Source organism: Cephus cinctus, unplaced genomic scaffold (genome assembly GCF_000341935.2).
Source record: "Cephus cinctus unplaced genomic scaffold, Ccin1 Ccin1_scaffold0606, whole genome shotgun sequence".
In the NCBI taxonomy this organism is placed as follows: Eukaryota; Metazoa; Arthropoda; class Insecta; order Hymenoptera; family Cephidae; genus Cephus; species Cephus cinctus.
Genome location: NW_014333252.1, coordinates 35,516 through 59,850, shown reverse-complemented (window position 1 = coordinate 59,850; position 24,335 = coordinate 35,516). Strand labels below are relative to the sequence as shown.

General features: G+C 36.6%; 3 protein-coding genes across 8 annotated transcripts; 1 reads left to right on the top strand and 2 right to left on the bottom strand.

Annotated features, from left to right (window-relative positions):
- Positions 1–21: 21 nt before the first annotated feature.
- LOC107269115 lies at positions 22–2,453 on the bottom strand (the record flags this gene model as incomplete). The annotated part of the gene is made up of 2 exons (XM_015742618.2): positions 22–534; positions 736–2,453. Coding segments are annotated over 2 exons (1,743 nt in total), but the record flags the coding sequence as incomplete, so codon positions are not given.
- LOC107269110 lies at positions 2,318–7,292 on the bottom strand. 3 transcript variants are annotated; one of them, XM_015742605.2, is made up of 10 exons: positions 7,168–7,292; positions 4,383–4,652; positions 4,046–4,309; positions 3,794–3,963; positions 3,606–3,677; positions 3,237–3,523; positions 2,967–3,128; positions 2,794–2,904; positions 2,542–2,726; positions 2,318–2,453 (listed from the first exon to the last, which is right to left on the bottom strand). In XM_015742605.2, exons 1-9 carry the CDS (start codon positions 7,183–7,185, stop codon positions 2,542–2,544), a joined length of 1,539 nt encoding a protein of 512 aa, XP_015598091.1. In that variant the 5' UTR covers positions 7,186–7,292; the 3' UTR covers positions 2,318–2,453. The 3 variants fall into 3 exon arrangements, with proteins under 3 accessions (XP_015598091.1, XP_015598090.1, XP_024942140.1); XM_015742604.2 differs by lacking the exon at positions 7,168–7,292 and adding an exon at positions 6,295–6,916; XM_025086372.1 differs by lacking the exon at positions 7,168–7,292 and adding an exon at positions 4,810–5,043.
- On the top strand, positions 7,188–24,327 carry LOC107269109 (putative ferric-chelate reductase 1 homolog). Of its 4 annotated transcripts, none has more exons than XM_015742599.2 (12): positions 7,188–7,324; positions 18,086–18,402; positions 18,557–18,648; positions 18,867–19,026; positions 20,244–20,441; positions 20,763–20,858; positions 20,969–21,125; positions 21,402–21,628; positions 22,342–22,582; positions 22,658–22,770; positions 22,959–23,072; positions 23,168–23,478. In XM_015742599.2, exons 1-12 carry the CDS (start codon positions 7,279–7,281, stop codon positions 23,306–23,308), a joined length of 1,902 nt encoding a protein of 633 aa, XP_015598085.1. In that variant the 5' UTR covers positions 7,188–7,278; the 3' UTR covers positions 23,309–23,478. The 4 variants fall into 4 exon arrangements, with proteins under 4 accessions (XP_015598085.1, XP_015598086.1, XP_015598087.1 ...); XM_015742600.2 differs by lacking the exon at positions 7,188–7,324 and adding an exon at positions 7,897–8,600; XM_015742601.1 differs by lacking the exon at positions 7,188–7,324 and adding an exon at positions 16,119–16,207.
- Positions 24,328–24,335: the final 8 nt, after the last annotated feature.

Here is a 24,335-nt window from a genome sequence, read left to right as displayed (position 1 = left end):
TTGGGAACTGTACAATTGTTAATAACATTGTTACGACATATTTATTTTTGATTCCATAGGTACTCTTAATCAACTGTTAAAATCCTAGTAATTTCACAATAGGCTTTCACATTGTTGTTGACAAATTCATAAGTAATTAATTATGTATCACTAAAACCGAGAAGAATTCTTTGATAATATAACATATCGACACTTCATAATTATGATGAGCCGTACAGCTTCATTACAAACAGTGAATTAATGTTTTTTACAAAATTTAATTTACATTCATTGGTCCAGTCAAATTCGTTACATGAAACAGATTAAATCCAAGAATATCTTGCTGTAGATATAATGCTTAAATAGAAGTCATCCAGTTCATCGGACTCTGCCATTATACAGTCACAGTCATGTAACACAACATTCAAGTACTTGTATGTACACGAATGGTATGGTGCTATAAACTTTCATAAAATTATGAAATAATTTGATGAATGAAATACGTAATTCCATATTCAATATAAAATCACTTAAAATCCATCAGTCACAACATTCCTATAATAAAGAAATATTTCTTATACTATTCCAAATCCAGTCAAAAATCCTATAATAAAGAGTATCACGTACTTCACCAAAGAGATGCAATGAAAGAAAAACATAAAAAAGGGAAAAGAAGAAGAAACGTGAGTAGTTTGATGATAACAAAGTATTGATAACTTGTGAACTATTTTGATCTATGTAAGGTAAACCTTGTACCTAGTGCTATCCCTTTTTTGTCTAGGAGAAGAGGTCTTGACAGAAGAACATGCATCATTCATTTCCACTGGTGGAACCGGAGTAGCAGGTCTGTCCTCACCCTGACTAAAGGCTCTTCTTGGTGGAAGATCAACTTGCCTTATAGTTTTACACTCGACGCTCCCTCTTTTACTAGCCGTGTAATTGATACTTGCATAGCTATGGTCACTGGTGCGAGAATTCCTCTTGGAAAAGTCGATCTCCGCATAGCTGACACATGAATCTCGAGATTCACGAGATTTATAACTAGCATCGGAATTTCTCTTGTCATCTTTATGCAAATAAGCTTCGCGTGAATCAGCAGCGCCGTTTTTATAAGAACCCCATTTTAAGGATTCGACATCAGTCATCTTGCGATGATTTCTCTCGTCATAGTCGTCGGAGTAGGTCCTTCTATCACGCATCTTGAGCTTTTCGGTTCCTAGATCTTCACTGAAGCGAATCCTGTCTTGGAATTTCCTTAGTCGTTCTTCCTGATCGTGCCTAAAAACATCACTGGTGTTAGGTGCCTTAATATTACGAAGTTCGTGGATGTTATTATCGTCGTCATCGTGAGAAGTTCCTGGTTGACGAGCACGAGGACCTTTAGAGTTTTTAGTTCTATCATTAAATTCTAAATCCTGACTATTTCTTCTTCGCGGGACATAGCCTTTGTCTTCCTCACTGCTGCTCTTACTGATCCAATTGTGATCGTGCGAAGATGTTATTCTTTTGGGCCATTCATTTTCTGTTTTAAAGTCGTAAAGATCCCTCATACGTTGACTGAGATTACGTTGAGATTGTTCTGTAGATTTAATTATGTCATTCTCTCGAATTTCCTTCATGGGAGAGCGACTCAAGTTTCCAATCTTATCCTGACTCTGTCGATACTGTTGTTGATTGCTGGTACAGTTACTCGAATTACCGACCGAGTTCAGCTGCGAAGTTGTCAAAGACGCGAACTTTCTTAAAGGCTGCCATTTCGAAGTGTCCTTCTTTACTTCATTTCTGCTCACTTGATCTCCTCTCGAAGTATCTCCGATGGAGGATTTTCTCTCGAGATTTCTACGAGATATAGGACATGGCGATGGATTCTTCGCAAAGGTAATCCACCTGGTGGTAGAATTTTTCGTAATCTCATCACTGCTTCCTTCGTTCTTTCGCTGGGGGGCATTGCTGCGTAAAGTACTTTGCGACAAAGCCATCCATCTTAAAGGTACAGCCCTTCTGTCACCAGTGCAATCGGTGTGTCTTCTCTCTTCTATGCATCTGCTCTTCTGAAAAAGCGTCACATCTGTGCTATGACATCTACCTGTAGAGTGCTGTAGTCTCGGTGAGCGATACTCGTAATTCTCTGGACCACTTGGCATCTTATATCTTTCTTGTTCAGGACATACTTTTTTTGGTATTGCCGGTAACCACCTGGAAGTTTCTAATCTGGAAATTCCTACTTCGTTCTGACGATGATTTTCCGAATCTGTCTGTTTTCTGGCTGTAGGATTGATGCGTGAAATATTCTTTGGCTGTGGTATCCATCGCGAAGGATCTAATCTGGTTTCACCAGCTTCTGTGTGCCTTCTTTCCTCTACTCGTCGCTCAGTGTACTTTTTTAAACAATCTACATCGGCGCTGCGACTTCTTTGACTTCGAGGTGATCTTGATGGTCTTCGTTGACCTGTGCCCAGCGGGCCAATCCTGTCCTAAATATAAATTTGAAGAATTCATTATATCGAGACAGTGCGGACTAGATTTCTGTAACATTTAATTGTAAATTATATTGACATATACCTAAGCAAGGTGTAATCTCGCGTAATCTGCTATATGTAAGATGCCGTGTTCAGGAGATGCCACGTGCAAACTGGAACCAGCTGTACGTGGATTTATTTTCGCAGTGTGTAATTCCGTTATTTGAGTACTGCAAGCAGCGGCTGGATCTCCACTTGCAGCCAAGAAACCATCCCAGAATTCATTTCCTGAAAGAGAAATTAAATAGAAGACATGTGGCTATTTTCTCATATGTAATTAATTAGCAATATGAACCTGGCAATGCGTTTCCGTCCCAGGCGTAAGTCACCACCAGTAATTTGTTCGAGTCAGCTGGTCGCAAGAGCCTACTGTGTGGTTCTCTTAGCGCAAAATGAATTTTTATATCTAGTAAACAGAAGAAAAATGTCATAGCATATGCTTTTCTATTAATTATAAATACTACATACCCCCCAGATAATCTCCATTTCCTGCATCTCCGCATTTTTGTTGCCTAAAGTACGCGAACATTATATCTGACACGTACTTTAACTTTTTATTCATTTTCCTTATAGCGATTTCGAAAGTCTTCAGGAAGTACATTTCTTGATCCTGAATGATTCTCCAGACTCCTGTCAAAGCAATTGAAAACTATGACAAATATATTCGACTTAATACACGAAATTCTATGCATTCAAATTATTAAACTATTTTCAGCAATCTACTTCTCTAATGCTAACCCAGGCCGAGTCCCACAACGTGCAAAAAAGCTGTAGTATTTTGTTTCTCCGCTCTAGTATTCGCTTCAAGTAGTATCATCTCTACCGATAAAAGTGTCCTCTTCATGTAATTCTCAATATCAAAGATACTGTGGCCAGTAAGAGGTAGATATCTTCGGTTATCTTTTGATTTGACACGCTTAACGACTTGTTCATAAAGTGGCAGATATTCTTCTCCATAGAAACGAGCCCAGACAACACGCAGACCACGTTTCTCTTCCGACGTTCCTTCAATGCCTGGTCCATATCTGTTATAATCATCGCAAAAAATAAATTTGAAATTATCCTTTAACAAGAAACAGTGATTACAACCAAACGATTCAAACCCACCCATTATCCATATTATTTTGTAAATGCGTCACAAGAATGTCCTGTGACTCCATGACACCTGCTCGTTCAAACCTGCACAACAGAAACAAACGACTATCTGATAAAAGCATATGGATTGCCGTAATGGCATAAAACATAAGACTTATGCAATTCATATAAAAATTATTTTAACGGAAGTTCCTGTTTACCTGGTTCCCACGACGCCCATAATGACTCCTCTGGGTTGAACAGAGTCAGGGTCATCGGTAACGATTCCTCTGTTGTCGCGCGAACCATCATTTATGAATTCCGTATGTGACGAAACAATCATCATGGCAGATAGTTTGATCTCGTCGTAAGACAAGCACTTGGCCAAGAGCTGAAAAAAATTTTCAATTCAACTTCTAACTATACATCTAAATGGAAATTTCTTTTTTAATTTTTATTATCTTAATATTTACCAGTGGCTCTGTTTCATGATCCGTACCCACACTTTCCCATCCCTGTACACCGGTCTTATTGTCTATTAATTTATAACGGTCCTCAGCACCGTAAAAACATGCAGCCCTTTTTTCAAGAAGACGTTGAATCAGATGTATCAATCCCATATCCTTGTACATTGCTTTCTCAACCGCGCTGCCATATTCTCTTTTGTATTTTAACCAACCAGCGATCAGGGGTAACATTGCCTCGTGAATTAATGGATATACGGAATTGGCATTAAGCTGTAATGATTATGAAAATTGTATAAGGAATTATTTAAGATGTTGAAAGTTTGTTAAAAAAAAAATTATGTACATCCAGAACGTCTTCGCTGATTCCTCTGTCTTTGAGTGCTGCACATCGTACGGTATTGATCGGAAACTTAAGAGGAAACGATTCGCTTCTCTTGATAATTTCTAATGAGGTCGTTGGTAAAGGCTGTGAGACATCTAGACATTTTTTGAGAAGTTCTTTAGTCTCGTGGTCAAACGGCACACCACCTGGGGCACCAAGTGTATTTTCCCAAGAGATCTCAGGGGCCTCCATCATTTCCTGCAGGGTCACCTCTTCCGATCGCCTATTCCTCTGAAAGACAAAGAAGAACTGTTATGGTTTTTAATGGATTCGTTGTGCTATATTAAAAAAAGACAACTTGTACAATAAATCGCAACAGTTTAACAAAAATTTTAAAAACGTTTCATGATATTTCGAAAATATGAAAAATCCAGTGGAATCTACATACTTTTCCTTCGTGACAATAAATCGTTTCCTTGGACGCGCGCATTGCTAATAATTCGTAACGTTGCCAAAGTCATTATTTTTATACAGTTTGAGACAACGAACGAACGTACCGAGGCAATTTTGTTTTAATACGTAACAAGACACTGCACAAATTCGCGAAATACCAGCGCGTCGAGTTTATTAATATCTTTGCTGATTAGAGCAAGGACGTCAACGCTTTGATGCTTGGGCATGAAATCCGTTAAGTAGCGGAAAATGTATTCATTCGCCCTAGCGAACCAGATCTTCCATCCTTGTGTACTTGGTCGGCTCGCCTCGCAACGGTGTGAACTTCATTTTTTATGTTTACCGATTTTGCCACATCGTCGACAGGGGCGCATTGGAATTTGGCGTCTAATTAAGGTCGCTTACTGTTCTATGAAAACCCGCTTTACTGCTGTTTAAAATATCCGTTAGAACGTATTTCTCTGTATGTATTTCAAACGAAGAGAAGTACTTTTCTTCATTAATTTTCCAATCGCATTAAGGCTTTTTGCTATTCTCGAAAAGCAATTACCAAGAGTCTCTTTCTGTTTTTAATTTCTCGTTAAATTTCGATCGTTAAAAGGAAATTATATGTCGAGATCAGATGACGCAAACGTGAAGCTCAACTCGTTGCGCAATTACTTTTCAACTTGTTCGCATGTGATATTTATACAGGTTAATAATAGATGGAAAACTCTTTTGTAATATTAAAGTCATAGTCTGTTATTCGCAAAATTATTGTATGACAGTTTTATTATATTTATCAATCTCTGAGGAGTGTCGTGCTATACGCGCGTATATACAGGCATCGAAGTGAATTCCCACGTATAATAGAATTAATTAATTATTGGGATCGAATAAATAATTCTACAGAATTATTGACGTTATCGTCTTACTCATTATAGAAGGGCATATAACCGACAAAAAGTATATAAAAAATAATTTTATCATAATTATATCGATAAAAATTCATCGGTTTTTTGTAGCTGTACGAAGACACATTTTTTTCTAAAAGATTTTTAAAAAATAATATAGATTTTTGTTCAATACGACGCAGTGATAATTTTTATGAATAATGCATTACAAATTTTACACTTCCTTCCTTTACTTGCATTGCTATATTTTTCAATAAGACTTTTATGACTTTGTGTGTTTAATGCCAAATTCTTATCAGTAAAAAATTCTCCATTTTAATGATCCATTGCGATTTGTTATCTTTACAATGATGGTTCAGCTTTATTTCAAATGGAACATTGCTATTCTACGTGGATTATATGTTAAGCAAGTTGAGAAAATATAGTCATGTATTAAAAATGCGGCGTAAGTATAAGATAACGTGACGATCTTATAACACGTGTATAAACTTGAGTCGTTTATGTATTATCGTAATTGCGTCATCGCCACTGTGAAAACAATTATTGTTATTTAATTTATTTTTCGCTTAAAACGAATAATGACTCACCCGGCGAACGCAACAGGCAAACAAGGACATCTTAGGCGGGGACGTCTACAGCAAAGAATGAGTACTGTTACTTTCCGAAAGAAGAGGAAGCTGAAGTATAATTAATTGTATATTCGAATGGATGTCATTTGTATTGCACACTTAAGGGTCGTGGGAAACTCTATGCAATTCGCACAATCTTCTACCGCGGATTTGACGTTACTGTACAATTTGAAGATACGTGTTCGTAGACTATGGCGCATGCGACTCAACGATACCTGTATATGCGCGAAGATCATCAACATTATATCAATATGCAGGAATTATTGCGAAAATGATTGAAAATCGTTATAAAAATTGTATTCGTGTTTATTTTTTTTTAATCCGACTTTTTTGGGGTTTTGAATTCGTTGAATATTTATATTGGTAGGGAATGAAAAGTGCCTGTGAATAATATGAAGAAGAAAGTGATTAAATATAAAAACATTATTTTGCAGACAATACATTTAACAAATGTTGGTAAAGTATCATCCGTGCAAAAATTTTATCAAAGAAATACTGATCTATTAAGACATCGCAAGACAAAATAATCGTAAGGAATGGCTTATAAATTTAAAAAAAAGGTACAATTAGATGAGTCATGTAATATAATTGCTTTTGTGGTTACCCCGATGTATGTGTATACTTTAGACGAATGTCGATAACGTCACCTGTGATATTACCATTGAGTTCGTGCCGAGTACTGGGGTCCTAAAGCCCTTAGTTTCTAGGTACAAAGTTTACCTACAGATATTCAGTCTTTTCCTATCTCTAGGTGGTATGCGGCGGCTATGGGACACGTGCAGTGTAATGGACGCGTCGATAAAATCATGCCAAACGACAAACGGTACATACCCCCATTTGCGAGATCATGCCGTTAATCCTACTCCTTACGAATTCTCAGGAACGTCTTCAGAGAGGGCACGATACGTTCGAAGAGTGAAAAATACAACTGGTGTAAGTTAAATGCAGTTATCGGGACACGTTCAGAAAAAACAATTTTCAACAACACGTAAGTACGTTAACATTTCGTATACAAAACATACCGATCACCTGTGCTTAACTTCAAGTAGACAAAACATGTCTAGGTAGTAGACTATAATTAATCGTATATCATACCGGAGAAAGGCAATTGACGTTTTGGGATCTGTTAGAAAGTAGAAATTGTAGTCGAAGGAAAGTAGTTTCCAGTCGAAATAATCCGTAATGCGATATTGATCACAATTAATCAATCCTTAATGTAACGTAAAAATTTGACAAGGGTCTGAGAAACTCACGGCAACAGTTGACGTTAAAATATTTTTTTTTATTTCTACTTCGTCTAGAATCTGCATTATTCTATCAGTATAATTGAATATTTCCTAGAAACGACAGTAATGTCATGAAAGATATTGGGAATGTTACTGCGAATTATATAAGCTGTTCTACTTCATCAAGGTATTTCATTGTTTTCTTGATTACGATCGACCTCAAAAATCTTCAGCCAAATACTTCACAGATACATTTTATGACATGTTATAAACTACTGAAAGAATTCCTGCCGTCACGTTGTACGGCCCTGAGCTGGTCTCACTAGCGAGGGCCTTTCAACTCAATCCGCGTCCCATACAGTCTCTGGTAAGGTGTGGTTCTTGTCGTCCTGTCCAGGAATATGCTCGCCCTGAATCAACAAGTGTTTCAAGCGAGATAACGTCAGCACACAAAACTTAACCTAACAAACGTTTGTCACTAAAATTTGGTTAAACCTGTTTCTTTGGTTAGAATTCTTAAAAGTTCAATAATTTACAATAATTATGGGTACAGCAAGAACCGCGTTCTACAAGCAAGTGATGTGAGTCTGGTAAATTGTGAATCGGTTCAACAACAACATAGTAACATATGAAAATTATCATTCAAACGAAATCTGTGGAACAGAACTAAAACAATCCTGCGTCTTATTTCATCCTACAGTGTTTATATCTTTATTATATCTATATGTATAATTAATATTATTATACGTTCTAATAATATTTATAAATAATATTGTGGTGGTGTCCCGTATATAATTGTCAATTAAACACAGTGCACCCACGCTTGCGGTAACTATTGAGGTTTAAACGCAATTGCTGAATCGACAGATTTTGATTTGACTTTCAATCCGTCTGGTGTCGTCGATTCTAAACGTGTCCTGATTTACCGACCGAGTTCCTCGAGCGAGCACGGGGATCGTACACATATACTGTAAAATAGGTCATTGAAGTTCTACCTGGAGATTTCATTGGCTGATCGTTCTTGCAACATGGATATTCGTAAGTATACGCTATACTACAAATGTGAGCAGCGCAGTTGATTTGCTTGACTTTTTAACTGTTCGTGAACTATTTACTAATTGATTTGCACACGTGTCCTTATCCTGCTAGCATATCTGTCGAAAGACCGTCTGAAATATGACTTCAAGAACTTTCAGACCAAATGATGTCTTGAAGTTGTTCTTAAGACATCCTTTTAATATTTACTAACGATACTAACAGGACAGTTTATCATTGTACAGAAGGAAACAAGCCTTGTATTGTATTGATGTAAAATTGAGTCAATTTTAAACGATGAATTATTCATTTCGGGGTAATTTATAGGCGAAATGCATCAAGTCAAGAGCTAATCGAGAAGTTTTTTTTTTATATAAAAGATGCTTGAAGCTCAGACGAGCTTATGAATCTTGAGTGCGATTCGATCGCTTGTTATATAATATATTATATTATACTCGTCATTATACATCTTATCCGCTCTAATACATAATAATTTAATTTAAATAAATATTATAATTAATTTTTTTTTTAAATAAAAACTTACAGCAATCGTGACTATAGTTAGTGTATTGATTTTAATTCAAGTACGTATTTGCATATAGGATACAGAAATAATTTTTTTTCCAAGCTAAATCGTTTTACGCATGTTTCATGGGATGTCAGAAATATAAACCTTACTATGTGTGTCACGGTGCAAAAGCGTAACCATGGTAGCTAAGTTACCAAACATTTGTAGAAAAGAACTTCGATCGTTCCACTCCTCTCAGCAGACTCACATTCCAGATTTTGATTCGAATATTTCAATGTCCTCCATTGGCTGTACTTTAGTACTAGTTAAAAATAATAAGAATAACTCTTGCTCAAGAATATATTGTGACAGGAAAATAATTTTATCTTTCCCCTCGATGTCACCGCTCACCTGAAACTCCTCGAGCGCTCGTAGGAACAAACTTACGAGTAAGGTATAATTGTCGAAATAGGAATTATGTCATTTGTGTTATTTATGGTAACGTAAGGTACCATAAATAAAGGTACCTGCAATTTAATTTATTATATGTCAATAATAATCGTTGAACTATCGAGTCTATTGCTTACTCATATAATGTATCGCGCGAGGGCGACAAAGAGACAACCTATGGTTGGCCCGGTAGTTTGACAAAGACACTGGAGGGCTGAACGCGCATGCGCCGGAATATTGATTTGCCAGTCGAGCGCCAACAACGGACCACGTGGTCAAGCAACAAGTGAGCCGGTAAAATAGGCATCGCCTAATGCTATCTTCTATTTCGTCAATTGAATAGCGAGGAATTCAGCCCTCGAGGAGTCTCGCCTTCGTCATTTGTCTGTCTCTTCTACATTGAAATTTGTGTGAATTTGGAACTATTGAAATTGAAATATTGTGAACCTGAAATAATTTGGTTATTGGATTGGATATATAATAAAGTACTGAAATACTGAATTGACTGGAATTAATATTGAAGGATTGAATATTATAATCGACGATTGTCGACGTTGCAAGTATCTCCAATTAATAAATCTATATTCTCTTTTCGAATACTGTGTCTTTGGCTTTGCAATTTCTTTTCCTTGGGTCGTCCAATCACCCACCTTGCGATCGTCTCATGGCTCGGTTAGCCGATAATTATTTTGAAGAAAGTTTGTTAGTTCTTAAAACTAACTGGCGCTCAACATATTAACATTTATTACTCTAGAGCCCTGGCAGCCAATGACCCAGGCCGCGCCAGGTGGATATATTTTCAGGTTGTCTAGTGTGACAAGAAATATATCGATCTCAATATATATATATATATATATATCATTCTACGTCATTAGGGTGGCTTTCACAACTTCAAATCAGTAAATCCCTAGACTCTTATTTGAAATCCTTTTGAACATTTTTCAAAGATTTCAGCCAAAATTGACGAACGAGTTCTTATCAGTTGAATATTATGCTGTTAGATTTTTATATCAGAGTCATAAGTTAGATGCCCTGCTTAAAAAATACAATAGAATTCGATAAGAAACAATAAAACTAATTGCCGATTTCAATCGTTTTCTATCAGTCCTATCTACATCAAGTTGAAGTGATGATAGAGTTTTACGAACCAAAAACACGATTAGATTAGATAGGATTTTTTAAAAATCGTTTTCTATCGTATTTTTTAGGCAGGGTGACCAAGGAGAGAGACCTTGAAGAGAGAGAGAGGATTGAATGTAGGAACATAATAAATTATTTTTATATGTAATTAAATATCATTGTCAGTATTCAGATTGGGATTTACTGTGCCTGATACTAATCAATGTATTTTAATTACTATCTTTGTTTACCAAAAATCTGACAATCTTATTTGTACATTAATTAAAGTAAATTGTTTTATAAGGACTGACTTTCATATAAATTGTATTTATGTGCTTTCACACAAATTCGCTAAAATTATGTTTTACCTACGTAAATACATGTATTCAATATAAACACTCTAATTGTAAGTGGAAGCCTTGTACTCGTTTCTTCGAACAATGCACGAATGAGACAGGATAAGAGCTTTTAACGTTATTACAATACTTTTTGTTTTCCTTCCCAGAACGAAATCAATGACTTGGCTGATTTTCACAACGATTAAAAAAAGGAATTTCATTGATGACTTTGTTTATGATTGCCATTAAATTTTGTAGCTATACACGTAACTGTACAATGAGCACCACTGCGCTTGAGTAACTCGTGCGAATATTTGTCGACGCGTCAATAGTATTTGTACATTACACAATTATGGCATTCTGCACCAGTATTTCAATGTTTTGTCAAAATCGTGAATTTCGCAAAATTCCAATTTCGAAATATCAATCTCACGACGTTCTATAGCGATATTCGAGCAACAACTTTACGTATCATATAATTCCTTTGAAAATTTTTTATATTGAATTGGAAGCGATTTTTTAATAAGCAAAATTACGAATTATTGATACGGTAACCCAAAAACAGTATTGTATTGGACGATTTGTCACAATTAAATCAATAAATCAGAGCCAACCCGTAGTCCTTAAAATTTCACAGACCTGACCATCATATTTAATATGGTGCTTAATATGATAACAATGGTAATAATTGTATTAAATACAGCAGTAACTGCTACGTACAGCGGAAATCTTGCACAAGGTTGATCATTTGCTTATACCATGAGGCATAGCTTTTCAATTTGGTATGAAGTATCTTAAGTGCCTTAAATTTCAAAAATATTTTGACTCCATCCAGAACCGGAAGTACCTCCTTCTATCGGGAGATACGGGCTGTATTTATAATGGGGATGGTTTGCACCCTCGCAGGGTGGAGCATTAAATTCAGTATTCAGGCATCTCAAGTACTTTTTATTTTTGAGAAACTTTTTTGTTTTGAAGAAACGGTATGGTATCTGTTTTTTGAGCCTTAAGAGCATTTGATTGATATATAACGTATGATGTTTAAAATTTTTTTTTTCTATTTTAAGTTATCGTGTTGTCAACTCGATACAGAGTTAGGACTATCAGAAATGATTTGTTTTACATGCGAGATACATTAAATTTGGCAATAGAGCATTGAACTACAATGAGTCCTTGATCACGATGTATGTTTTATTTAGATTTTCCTATGTGACTGTACTAGCTTGAAAAAAGTAAATAAGAGTGACTCTGCGCATGCGCAAAACGGTAATAGATAAAAATGTCCTTATACATATATATGTATATATACATATATATACACATATATACAATATGGTACACAGTAACTTTTACTGGTCCATTCGCCAGCATCGCGAGGACTTGGGAATTTAATTTTTTTTTCATTTATCTCTTCCTCGAATTTTTATTCTTTTCTCCTCTTTTGCGTATGTAACTCAAGTACATTTTCAGAAAAGATTATTACCTTCGATGTCCCGTATTTTCTCTTACCTCTCTCCACGTCTATTTTTATCGTTACTCGTTTCACCATCAAGTACTGTAAATTCGTCGAAAGTCTTTACGAGCCGGAAAATCCTTTTTGGCTCTTACGTCGAGTCGAGTTTTTCTACAAATAACAAACGACGCGACGATTTCGTTGAAAATATTTCGAAGGGACTCGAAGTTTACCATAAACGATAGCAGTCCGTATAATCTCTCGAATTATATCTCTCTACATTCTCCGTATGCCTTATTGTACCATAAAATTATTCGCAAGACGTTATCAAACCCCACGTTCCATATATAAGCAATGCAATTCCCTGTCAAGCATTCAACAGGATAAAAGTACAGTCGATTCATGGAATATCCTAAAGTCACTATAGTCCCAAGTAAGTCATAGAAAACTGAAAGCCATATCGCGTGTGAGTAATATCTCATTTGTATTCCACCTAACGTAAAGAAAAGAACTCGTAGTGATTTTCTATAGCCCAATTTGAATTATACTTTGATAAAAAAGCATAGTAACGACTAACCGGTTATAGCAGTGATCGATCTTCTATTTTAAATAGCTTGAAAGTTTTTTTTTTCTTTGATCATGCGATCGATTTAAAACCGAAAGGCAACGAAATTAACACACAATTACTTAATGCCAATACTAGTACCATTGATACTAGTATTTAGTAACGGTAAATACTAGTACTCGATATATCTTACCCTTTCAATAGTCCAGCTTGCACTCAGTAAGAGAAATAACTCGACACAAACCCTACTGGACTATTTCACAACGTTAAAGTTCCTACCTACCTTCTAGTATGGGGGCCTCCATGCTGTCTGGTTATGTATGGTCATTTCTACTGGAAGTAATCGTTTCTATATGGATACAGAGTAGATACGTGTATAGTTGGCACTGGCACGTCTAGGTATTCGATGATTTTTCATCGTACCGCAGCGTGGTAGAAATTACGATCGGACTGTTTGGGAGTCATGCAAAGTAGCATAATGTGACAGGAAGAGAAATAGAGTAAAATAAAATGAGGAGAGCGTTTGTACCGTGTATATGGTTTATTCGGCGTATCACTTTAGCAGCAAGTATTCTGGGTTCGAATGCGAGCAAATATTGTACTTCAATTTACTTGATTACAATTTATGAAAATGACTTTGACGAAAATTGTTACCGGTTAGTAAGTGGCTTGTATCTACACTGAGGCTGTTATAATCATTAGTGTTAATTATAAATTTATGAGAAGAAATTTCAATGTGACAAATTAGCTAATTGACTTGACTTTGTTAATCTATTTTTATGCCGTCTTTGCAAATTTAAACAGCTGTTTTTGACATATTTATTACTTATTGCTGTGTAGATGTGTATGGAACGTTTTAAAATTTGATTTTTATTGTAATTACGTTCAGATATTCACTTTTTATGAATTTTTCTTCAACTTTCCAGTGAAATTCAGTTTAAATTTTGGTGCCACTTCCCTTTCGTTATCACGTTAAGCTCTTTATATTCTTTGTCTTGTAGATCCTAGCGTGTTCTTTGGATATAGGGGATTTGTTAGAAGGCTAATAAATGAAAGTCGATCGCTACTAGAAATCTGGATTATGAATCGCGCACGAGGTAACGGCGTTCCTTTGGAACTATGGTTATATTGAACGTTCGCCTCAGCCGCAAGGTTCGAGCCTTGAGAAGAACAAGGTCGGAATTTTACTTCCATTAGAGTGCTGTTACAGGTAGGAATATAGAGGTAGGAATATACAGGTGGCTTGTCTGATTTTATTGGCGCTTGTTTGCAAGAAATTGTTAAGTTTCGGAAGCAAATTAATCAATATATTTTTTTGACTTGAATCAAAAGGCATGGACTTCATATAGTAGAGACTGGATTACATTATTGATAATATAGTCTATTTATATTCTCCTATCAGGTTCATCAATTTTAATGGGACCATCTTTTTATATGCAAAACTAGGCTGTGGTATTATGTCATCGTGGATACTGAATATTAAATGTTTGCTGATATAGATCTTTTAGTGCGACATCTTTCAGTGAAAAATATTCGATAACTGTTATCTTCTTTTTTCTTGGTCGTTATTTAACGTGATAATGTTAATTATTTAATTTAATTTATAATTTGGACTACATTTTTTGAACAATCCATGACTTAATTGTTGTTATCAGTAAGTCAAATTTGTATTGGTTAGAACTAAATTTTGTTTTTTATATTTCATGACTTTTTATGCAGCTGTTAGTTGCTCATTGAACGAGCGAATAAATGGTTGGTAGAAATACATACATATATATATATATATATATATATATGTAATATATAATAAAATACACGTTATACTAATCTATTGGAAAGTTTTGTAACGTATGGGCTACCAGGAACTTTCCTTTAATTTTTTCTACCAGACACCTATATATACAAAATTTCGCTGATAAAATTGCATATTATTTTTGTATCTGACTCTGAACAACGTAATAACGAGAATTTTTCATGCTGCCGGATGCAGATAAAATTCGATATGTATACGAGTTTACGTTTAAACCACCTGAAAATCAAATTCCTCTCTCCCCCTTTTATTTTTCTATTTTTGTAAAATATAAAACCAACGGGCACAGAATATTTGTTTACCGAATAAAAAGAAAACGAGCATGGTTCCGCTGTAGGAACTGAAAAAAAAAAGAAAATTCGTATAATTTCACAAACCGATAAAATTTCAACGTATAATGCATCACGTCGCATTCAGCTCGAAAAGTTATTAATAATTAAAAAAACTAACAACAGCCAATAAATAACGAAAGCTGTAACATTTGAAAATAGAGATATCGAAAAAGGTTAAAAAAGAGAATTTTATATTGTTTTCGTAAAATATATTTTTTTATTGATTAACAATTGAAATTCTTATAATATACAATCCAGTAATAAATCTTGAAAGTACAATATATTCATTACTATAAAAATCAATGATAACTTTTCAAAATTGCAATTGTCATTATCACTGCTATCGTTAAAAATAAAATTTGTATTTTTTTCCCACCATAATTCAAACGAATATCATGTTCCCGCCAGAATTCTTATACAGTATCTCATTATCCCCATCACGGATATTGTATTTCGTATCGTAACCAATTAAATTACTTTAAACCCTCAAAAGACATTGAGCCAATTTCCATAGCTAGTAAAATCTTAAGCACGAAGATCACGGGTGGACGACCGTGTGATCAAGTACTGAGAGTGCAACGTATGCAAGGCTCATTCGTACATAACGCATCAGTATTTGATGAACGTAGGACGTAGAAAATAAACCCACGCGCGTTTCGTTACGCTAGAATTTACTTTCACATTACATTTGCTAGTGTTCCTATAGGTACGAGGCTGTGATTTCATAAGAAATTCCTGAGTCCAGTGAGCTTCCCAATTTATTCTCACTTACGTAATTGGTGAATTGGCGACGCCATCGAGGATGCAATCTATCGGCAAGCATTGGAAACATAGCTGAACGGATATATATCGCACTGGAAATATTTCCTAGTAGCTGTATATATCGTATACCTCGTGAAAGGAATACATTAGAGAATTTACGCGACGAGCGTGCCAGTAGGTGAGCTTACTCAGTGCCAGACAAATTACCAAACTTTTTCTCCGGCTTCGAGTCTTCGCGTGCATTACGTGCTAACGAGTGTACCGGGTGTCCTCGTAAGTTCACAATTTATCTCTGGACACGGTTGAAGCGACAATTATGAAAATATTTAAAAAAAAAAAGGTACATTTTACATCGTGCGCCGTCTACACTTGTTTACAGAGATTTATATGGGGCCCGTCGGTAATGCAGGGATCTGCACGTATATGATACATACGAATACGTATGCAAATGATATACGAATTTAGACGCTCGTTACACGGCGTCACTACGGGGTGTCACAATTTTTTGTGTTAATGGATTTATTCCTTGTAGTTAACTTCTTTTTTCTCGTTTAACTTTACAATGGTCAGGTTAATAATTATTATACGTTGAATCAACGAGGATCTATGGTTTCATAATATCATAAACATTTTTAACGCTGACGACTTAAAAGATGATTCAATATACCTTTTGTAATTTTCTTGGGATATCTGATCGAAGCAGATTTTTTAAGAAGGACGCACGCACTTGCGCGATTGTCTTATTTATCGGTTAAACCCAGCTGGTTTTTTTTTCCTTTTAACCGCCACGTGACTAATCGTCTGTTTTCTTATGCCTGTGACTGCTCGATATGGTGTTAACTTTTGTCTTTGAAGGCTAGTACCTACGTACTGGGAACGTTCTCGAATTCTTTAAGCGTTACTCAGGTATTAACAGGGAACGGAAAGAAACGAAAGAAACAAACAGGAAAGAACGGAAAGAAAATAAAGAAACAGGACAGATATAAGAATAGAAACGACCCTGAATTGACTGTGTGAATTTGACCAAGGTCAGAATTCGCATAAATTTTAATATGACGTGTTGTATACATATACTTTTATATTCCACAAGTTTATTAAGTTTCGACCGGTTTCATGATGGCTGCAAGGAAAATGCATAATCGTTTCGTGGAAGCGAGGAAACGTTCTATACTGTGTTATGTTCATGTTACGTTACGGAGGAAAGTGCATAATTGCAGAAAGCCGAATTAACATTTTACCTAGTTGCTCAGTAGATACTGTGCTGTATCCTGGCGGAAAGCGCACAATCGTTGGAAATGTTACATTAATATCCGAGATAGTCGACTTTTCTCATCAGAGTAGGAATTCGTTTTCGCTTCGTAAAATAGTTTTTACATGGGCTAGAAAATGATTACAATACGTTTTTATAGGAGGGTAACTGTTTCGTGGCAATGGAGTTGAGGTATTCGTTATGCTATACGAATAGACGTATTTCTTTGTTTTCTATGAAAACGTAATAGCTAGGTGGTATATAAGAGTTCGATAACGATATTTAAGTGTTTAATTCTGTTACCTTAACCTATTTAGTTTTTATACATGAACCGCCATAAACGCCGCGGTTAACATGGGTCGTAATTATACTATCCTGTTCGAGAAATATCAAGGCCCGTTGATAGACAGTGGGTTATGATAGGTGTTGAAGTAAAAATTGTGACGTTTAGCGTTGGTAAAAATATAATTGTGGAAATATTTGAAATAATTGCATAATTATTATATAACTCATCAATAACGATTTTTATACTATTTAATGAATTTTAATATAAATTTGTATAAGCCCGATTAAGGATGGAGGTCGTATCGGTTTTTTTCGAATGATCAAGATTTTTTTAGTCTTTTTTCGAAAATTCACATTTTCCAGTGACTAGGTTCGTTGAAATACGAGAAGCTGATTTTTCGGGGAACTGACGTCGCCGGAAGTTTGTTATTCAGGAATGTGAATTCTCTGAAAAAGAATTACGAATCGAGAATATTATCAGCCGGGCAATTGATAAGAACCCGAACGTGCGAATGATGTTTATAGTTTGATGTTCTTAGCCTAGATAATATTTTTTATATTTATATTCGTGTATTAATTTTTTTTTGTATTTATTGGATTTATTAATTTTTTTTTAGGAATGATTCCCACGGTTATTCTTCTTGTTCTGTGCTTGGGAAGTGTTCTTGGTCTTCCTGATGGTGCGCCTAACGGGATATGTTCAACCTTGATGCCTCGTCATCCGGGTACGGTTGCGCAAACTTCGACGCCTCCGTATCAGGTTTTGCCAGCTGCTGGACAGGGTAGAGTTCGACTGATCCTGGGTAGCCCCCAGGGGTTGGCTTATGAAGGCTTCATGATCCTTGCCAGGGATCTGGAGACAGGGGAGTATGTTGGGGAGTTTGCGAATCTTCCTGAAAGTGCCCGACATATGGAATGCCTTGATGGGGTAAAGGTGAGTTGATGGGAAAAAAAAGTTCTATCGCACACATTAAAACAAGGAAGAAAATAATAATTAATTCGTATATAATAAACGAACGAATATCAGTAGGTACTTAATAAACCTTAAAAGTAATATAGGTAAAATAATTTTCTTTTATAATTTTCAGAACGGCGTGACTCACATTGATAAGAGAAAGAAGCAGAATCTTGAATTCGATTGGGAAGCCCCTCCATATTACGAAGGAACAATTATATTCAAGTAACAATCAATCGCTAGTCTTATAATAAATTTAATTAAATAATTTGACTACTCAAAGAAAGATTTTATGTCATTATTAAATATTATTTATTATCAGTGGCTAATAAATACTATTTTTCATTTTTTTTTTTTTTGTTATTTTGTTAATTCGGTAATGCTTATTACGGTATCCGGTACTCAAGTACTATTATATATGAGGTTTATTGCATTCTTTTCAGTTCTACCTTCGCTCAGGATTACAGTACCTATTGGGTTGGCGTGGAATCACCTAGAATTACAGTGCTCAAAAGAAGTATTGATATTTTGACTGCACCAACACCGACGACCACACCCAGAACAAGTACACCACCGTATTACAGTCCAACGGTAAAAACGACGGTACGTAAATATTTCATAATAAATAAAACGAGGCTACCAAAAACGCGCAATACATCACACGACGATCTGAGTTACTCTCATGAATCATAGAAAATGTGATATTTGAGTAACGAGTCTGGCGCAATTCGACAAAAACGAAAATTCTTTTCAGCTATATACGTGTCAGCCGTTGCCCTTAATTTGCATTTGCAGGCGTATCACTATATTACATTAAGTTCGTCCAAATAGACAACAGGTTACGTTGGCGATAAAAAAATATTCACAGAATATTTTTTGCTACTTAAGAGTGAATGACAAGAAGTTCTAATTTACCATGAACCCACGTCACTGTGTGAATAAAATGAAAGCTGAAACATGGTCTCTTGTATGAATTGCATATACGGAAAGAGGTAGATGTAATCGTACGAATCATAACACGGAAACAGAATGTGTACTTTATTTCCATAGCGAATGTACTTTCCGTCGTAATAACGTCGACGCCGTAACAAATACCTATACTAGGAGTAACGTGACCAAAGACGAACACGTGGGTCTGTCCGTAGCTGGACATCTCTTGAAAGAAAGTTGTGAGCGTTTGAGTGAAAATGCCACTTAAACCGATTGCAGTTGCAGGATAGCCTAGGAAGGAAAGATCGAGGAGGAGACGACGCGGGATAGGAGTGAGAAAATAGAGAAAGAAATATACAGAGAAAGCGGAAATCGGAAAACGTCGAAACGGAAGTGGCGATGATTCTCTCGCCACGATACGAATCTATCACGCGGAACAGTATGAGTTTTATGGATTTCTTAAGAAAGAAGAAAAAAGTAAAAAAAGTCGTATATAAAGAAATAGCATAACAAAACATTGTTACCGAGTGTAACTCTGGAGCGCGGTTGGTGTACCGTAAAGGATGATCAGCGACGCGTGTCCAAGTCGATGGGAGGTCGTCAAACTTCCTTCTGTGGTAAAACGAAAATCGAGTATCCGTTCCTTGCTTTATTTGAGATTAGATTAATAGTACTGAAAGCACTAGGGTGCAATTAAAATTCGTTACGCCGATGAACGCGTAGGACGTGAGCGATACTATCGTCTGGTTGGGAACATCCGAAAGTGTCACTATTCAGGCTCTTAGTCATAGCTCGGTTCTCGGCGCAATAGAATTCCACGTTTGTCGCGTCTCCCGAGTGTCGGGACAATCGTTGAACTTTTTGCCGTAATGTTTTTCTATGGCTTTCAGGTGAATGTCGCGGAGAATCCACTTTACGATGGTTGCGGAACAACGAAAAACTGTTTTGGTGCACCGGACGGATGCGTGGAGGAGAAGAATTGCGATGCCATTGTCACTGTCTTAGTGCGCGGGGAGCGTTACCTTTTTGAATTGCAAGCGCAGGGAAGCAAGTACGTTGCAGTGGGACTGTCAGATGACCGTAAAATGGTAATTTGTGGTTATGATTTAAGTATGGATTAACCATGGATCTATTTATGAAATACTGTATACCTATCACGGTTTGAGTGAATATTCATCGTGTTAAGCTCTGCTCAAGCATAACGAATATTTATTCTTTAATTTGGATTCTGTATAAGAGATACGTTTATTTACCAACTAGCTTGCCCGTTAGGAGGTACTCGTTAAATACGGATATAAACAGTGGGGGCATCCCTTTTAATTATTTAAATTCGATTGCTGCTACCAGAGTAATTATAACTAATTTCACGCTGGTAATTATTATTTGCTTTTTTGTCATATAACATATAGGGCGAAGACAGTGTTGTCGAGTGTGTCGATACTGCCGGTAAAATTGGATTGCACATGTCCTGGAATAGTGGGAAAACGAACTCCAGACGTTCCACGGTTCGTATTCGTATGATTTACGTCAGGAAGCACTGACTGTCGTCCTGAAGCTCACACGCTTAGGTTTTACATTCCGTGCGAATCTCATCGATACGCCATATACTTTCTAGCCGGAAGATGCCGTTCGATTGGAGTCAAGTTTCACACAGGATGGAATCATAGGATGTAAATTCTGGCGAGATAAGATGACAGTGGTACAAGGTCGCGAATATGATCTAGTGAACACTCCATACAATCTGCTGGTAGCGGCTGGAAGAAGTGCGTCAAGTAAGTGCAATAGGCTTAATGGTTCAAACCAATCAAAGGTGATTTCGGTCGGTCATCAAAACGTACATGGTAAAGAGGCCACATTTGCGTGGCTGTTGTCTTTTATGTTATATGACATCAGCAAAGTGAATGACGCGGTGACGGTCGGGATGCGACTTGAGAGACTTCCGGAAAACCTGAAACTGGTTTCAAGGAAAAAGAAAAACCTCGAAAGAAATCTTTTTTACCTACCTACTCTTTACAGTGCTTTAACTCGTTCGCTTTTTAATACTTCAGCCAATGGAGTGGGTTTCCATGACGTCGCCTATTCTGCTTCCCCTGAAGCAAAACTCTTATCTGACGTCAGTGGTTTTGGAGCCACCAGTGACGTTCTGATCCGAGTTCACGGTGCACTTATGCTTGCCTCCTGGATCGGTACAGCCTCCATAGGAATTCTCTTGGCTCGCTACTACAAGCAGACCTGGGTTAACTCCCAATTATGTGGAAAGGATCAATGGTTCGCTGTAAGTAGACAATCTCCCTTGCGATCAGCTTCGATGGAGGATATAAGGGACTCTAGACATCTAAGGCTAACGAACTCAAGATCAGACAACTCAGGGACTTACTTAGGTGATAATATATATTGGCATTTTCTGTCGCTAACTGGTTAGAGGATCCGTTGTGATATAACAGCTATATGTAAGAGGACAGGCACTACACACTGAACGCTAAAGTGCAAGGAATCTACTTGAACACTTGTAAGCTTGGTTTAAGATTAAAAAAAAATAATTTTCGGTTACTTTCAACAATTTTTGATAATTTTTCGCGTACATATATCTATATACAGTATAGACCAAGCACTATATAAAGACTTTCGTTCGCCTTTTAAGATCTTCACGTTTGACTCCTGGCCGTCCTGTTCGTGAGTGCAAACGTCTTGGAGAAAATTCGAACTTGGTAAAGTACCTAAGGAGTGCTAGGTGCTCTGCCAAGAATACACTATGTCTATACTACACTTACCGGATTATCTACCAACGTAACTATAGTACCTGGATCTATGTGCATACGTATCGCCAGTACTTATTCTTTCTCAAACGATAATAACTCTGCAGCTCCAGCATTTACCTTATACCGAGCTCAAAGAGGGTACTGAGAGTTCACGTAAACACGCTAAAAGTTCTTTCTATGATATAGTACGGCTGACGCTGGAATTTCCTTTTCCTTGTTTTTCTCAAAGTGGCATAGATTCTTCATGATTCTGACCTGGTCGATGACGATAATAGCATTCGTTATTATCTTCGTGGAGATTGGCGAGTGGAGTTCAGCAACTATTCACGCTTCTCTTGGATTGGTCACAACGATACTATGCTTCGTGCAGCCATTCATGGCCGCATTAAGACCCCATCCTGGTACAGCCCGTAGACCACTCTTCAATTGGGCCCATTGGTTCGTGGGTAATGCTGCTCACATTTGCGGAAGTACGGAAATACTTGAATACCCTGATATTTAGTATTAAATTATAGGGTTAAAAAAAATTATTTTTACATTTACAGTAATCGCCATCTTCTTTGCCGTTCGATTGAACAAAGCTAAACTACCAGAGTGGGTTGAGTGGATTCTGGTAGCATATGTGGTCTTCCACGTGTGCACTCATCTATTCCTCACGGTAAGCAAATTATTAGAATATTATTATAGCGAACAACTCAGTAACAGCTGAATATTAATAATGGCGGTTGAAGTACGCGAGTATTGTGCGCGACAGAAGACATAACGATAATGACTTTATCTATATACTAAAATCCAGTCTTACTAATGAGGCGTCGGTTCAATGCTAATGTCACGAGTCCCTTACAGTTCGCTGGGTGCTCGTCGGACAGACAGGCCAATAAGAGGGTGAACTCCTTCCCAATGAAAGACATCCACGCTCGAGGATCTATGTCGCATCCTGATGTCAGGGGAGACGCTCCTGTAAGTATTTAGCAAGTATACGTGATGGCTAGTAAAGTGAAGGTCTTCATTTGGAATAATTTATGGATTGAAAAATATTATTTTCTCTTTCGCAGTATTCGGGAATGAGGAAGCTCGTCTTCGGGGTTTACTTCGTAGTGATAGTTTGCTTCGCAGTGGCCCTGATAGTCATCAACGTTTTTGCTCCTATCGAAAAGACGTGGCAATCGCTGGTCAACGCAACCTCGAATTATTGAATGTAAAATCTATTGTCACGGTGCGAACGACCGCGTCGCACGAATACGCTTTCTTTTTTTATTCTTATTCTAGGAGAGGTAGTTACAACAACAGATTTGATCCTGGAACGACTGCCTTAAAAGTAGTAGATAAACGTATTATACTAAACGATTAGGTATAGTAAGATTTTCTGATCGGCCATCAAATCTTAACTGGACTTCACTTTTTTGACATTTTATTTTGTTAAAAAGCTTGTCCCTTGTCGACCATTTAAAGAGCGAGTCTATTATTTTATTTTGTAGAAAAAAAGTTCAATAGCAAGATCGTTCAATATATTCGGTGAAACGCGGATGATTTCGGCAGCGAAATTGAGGGAGAAACGCACAGATACGGGAATTTTGTAGGGAGAAAAATATGATAGCGCTCCTAGCGCGCTTTGTTATTTTTTGTCCTACAAATTATTTCTGCTTTTCTTTTTTTCTTTGAGCGTCGCATAAAACGGGAAAAGTCGTTCGATGCGAATCTCAAATTAAATGAAAGCTTAGGCTGAGATTGTAGCTTCTAATGGGGACAATCATATTAATATACATTGAAGGTATCCGCAAATTATGCTAGTATATGAGTATAGATGAATCTAAGGGCACAGAAGAATGATTGAGATTTTTTAAGTTTTTTTCATACAGATATTTAAATACAATTTATTTTATATACATATATATTTACAGTGCGTATGTACTTAGACTGGCCGTTAACGAGTGACTGTCAGTATTTTAAGGACAGACGGTGCTTGTAGATTTAACCCACGACGTAACGTTAATTTATAACATACCACAGAGCCCCTACTATATTATCTGCAGTGTTAGTCACATAGTATTTCATCTTTACACCAGACTCCAATAACATACAAAAGACGGTAATATACTCGAAGCGGCACTGCAGGCAGTAGCAGGCAGTACTTAAATACAGACATTCGACTAATCGTCATGTAGCCACTGTTCTTTTTAAGTATTATCGTTGTTAATAAACATTCATACATTTATACGTGTC